Here is a 2,141-nt window from a genome sequence, read left to right as displayed (position 1 = left end):
TTACAGCCATCAAAGCTTTTTAATCATTCAACACGTGGACAACCTCAAAACCACAGAAGCAGGAAGTACAGGCAATAAAGGTACCGTCATATATTATCTGTAAAACACAGGAAGAAGATGTATACAGGAAATAGTTAAATATCCAAGAAAATTGTGATTTGCCTCCCTTTTGATCCTAAAAACTGAGTCCTGCGTCGCATATGGTCAGACTGTACAATGTGGGTACCACTTTCTATTAATGTAAGAAATTTGATAAAATATTCAAACTTGTTTTCAATACTAGTTTTTTTTTAGTTTTTTACTGCACCTCATGGTCTTCCTCAGCAAAAGACTAGTGGGAAAAGCTAGTAAAATGTTTATCTAAAATAAACAAATAAATAAATCTATCTAAAAGTCTTTATACCACAAGTTGTAATTAATATCTTAATTTTGGTTGATCATCGAGTTATTAGTAAGAAGAACCTTTACAAGCTTTTTCCATGCATTTCATGGTCTTCCTCAACAGAAGGCCAGTGAAAAAAGCTTGTAAGTGTTTTAAGATAATTTAAGATAAACACTGTTTTAAGATCTTTTTGTGAAAAATGTATGAAGTGTCTATAAATTGTAATTATTAGCTTAATTAATGGTTAATAAATAATTCAGTAATGTTTTATAGATCAGAAGAGTTTTCAACTGCATCTCATGGTCTTCCTCGGTGGAAGGCTGGCAAGAGGTCTAGTAAATGGACAATGGGTTAAAATATCTTGTCAACCTTTATAAGCATCTATAAATTGTAATTAATAGCTTAATTATTGGCTAATCCACTTGGCTGGTACATATTGTTAGCCAACGTAACATTTTCATTAGCTCTTTAACTCATTTTGATAGCTTACTAGAGAGTAAGGACTTATATTAAACCAAATAATTACAACTCAAGACTGTTTATAAGGTATGCCTAATTAGAAACTGGTACCCAGATGTTATTTTCCGGCTTTTTTCCCATGGTTGTCCTCGGTCTAATGTGGCTCACAACAGAATGGCTTTCACTTCATTATTAAACTATACCATAACAAAAACATATCACTGTCCAAAAATTGCAACCAGTACTAAAAATCAACAAGAAGACTCCAGAATTCATAACAAATATACAATATCTATCACCATAATATTGATTTTTTTTTTGGAGTGTAAATTGACAGCTTTGCACATGCAGCCCATCATTTCATTAATTCCCTTTCAAAAGACAGTGCCTCAGGCTTTAAAAGTGCAGCAGTGGGGGTTCCCTTTAGACAACTGTGGCCTTGTAAAGGTCTGTCTTGCAGTCCTTGCCCTCTGGGGGGTTGCGGCCGTTGTGGGGCACCTGGGCGTTCCTCATTTTGCTCTGGCACTGCCGCAGCTCAGCGACGTAGCCCTGGAAGCTCAGGCTGAGCTCAGAGTCCTCTCCCTGGGATGTTTCGACAGTTCCCTCCTCTAGATGTACCCCCTCCACATCCATCACCTCCTGAACCGTCTGTGCAGCGTCGGCTCTATCAGTGGGCGATTTGGTGTTGGAGCACGGGTCTGTTTTCCCCTCTGTGCATGACAGAAAAGAAAGGCATGGAAGATTTAATATGATTTGATGCATTATGGATGACGAAGATGTCAATTTGAGTATTATTGAGCTTGATTATAAAAAAAATTGCTACAGGCAAACACATCTCACATCGGGGTTTTTGGTCAAACTTGTTAACAAACAGTGATCTATTTCCATTATATTGGTCGTGTTTTTAACATTCACTCAACTGTAAGCTCTGTTTTGGTCTCCACCAACTCCTTAAAAACAGTCCAGATGCTCCACCATTTTCACCAGCTAGTTGCTAACCCTGTCTGCAGAGCTTGATTAAAACAGTTACTTGCTAATGCTGAAAATAGAATTGGAGCGAGTGGAGTTTGCGGGCTGGGAAAACCAAAACAATGAGCTAAAAAATGCTAAAATTGGACTGCATAGAGCTAAAGCTGCAGAGTTGGGTGGACAATTTAGTGGGGTTGTCACTACGGGTGACAACTTTCACATAGTAATTTGATCCATTGTTTATATAATATATAATAATAATAATAATAATAATAATAATAATAATAATAATATTTTTTTATATAATTGCAGCTTTAAATAAATATGTTGC

The 2,141-nt window shown here is 36.4% G+C and overlaps 1 protein-coding gene across 1 annotated transcript in view; it reads right to left on the bottom strand.

The window, feature by feature from the left end:
• rgs12a (regulator of G protein signaling 12a) overlaps positions 1–2,141 on the bottom strand; it is a 35,836-nt gene continuing 33,695 nt past the window's right edge. Inside the window, exon 18 of the mRNA XM_035675343.1 lies at positions 1–1,551. Within this exon, the coding sequence (XP_035531236.1) occupies positions 1,265–1,551 (287 nt within the window). The 3' untranslated portion in view covers positions 1–1,264. The remainder of the gene's footprint in view (positions 1,552–2,141) is intronic.

This window comes from Morone saxatilis, unplaced genomic scaffold, assembly GCF_004916995.1.
Source record: "Morone saxatilis isolate NCDOM2014 unplaced genomic scaffold, NCSU_SB_2.0 Contig4, whole genome shotgun sequence".
NCBI classification, from domain to species: domain Eukaryota; kingdom Metazoa; phylum Chordata; class Actinopteri; family Moronidae; genus Morone; species Morone saxatilis.
The sequence above is the reverse complement of the archived record's forward strand: the minus strand, read 5'-3'. Positions and strand labels throughout refer to the sequence as shown.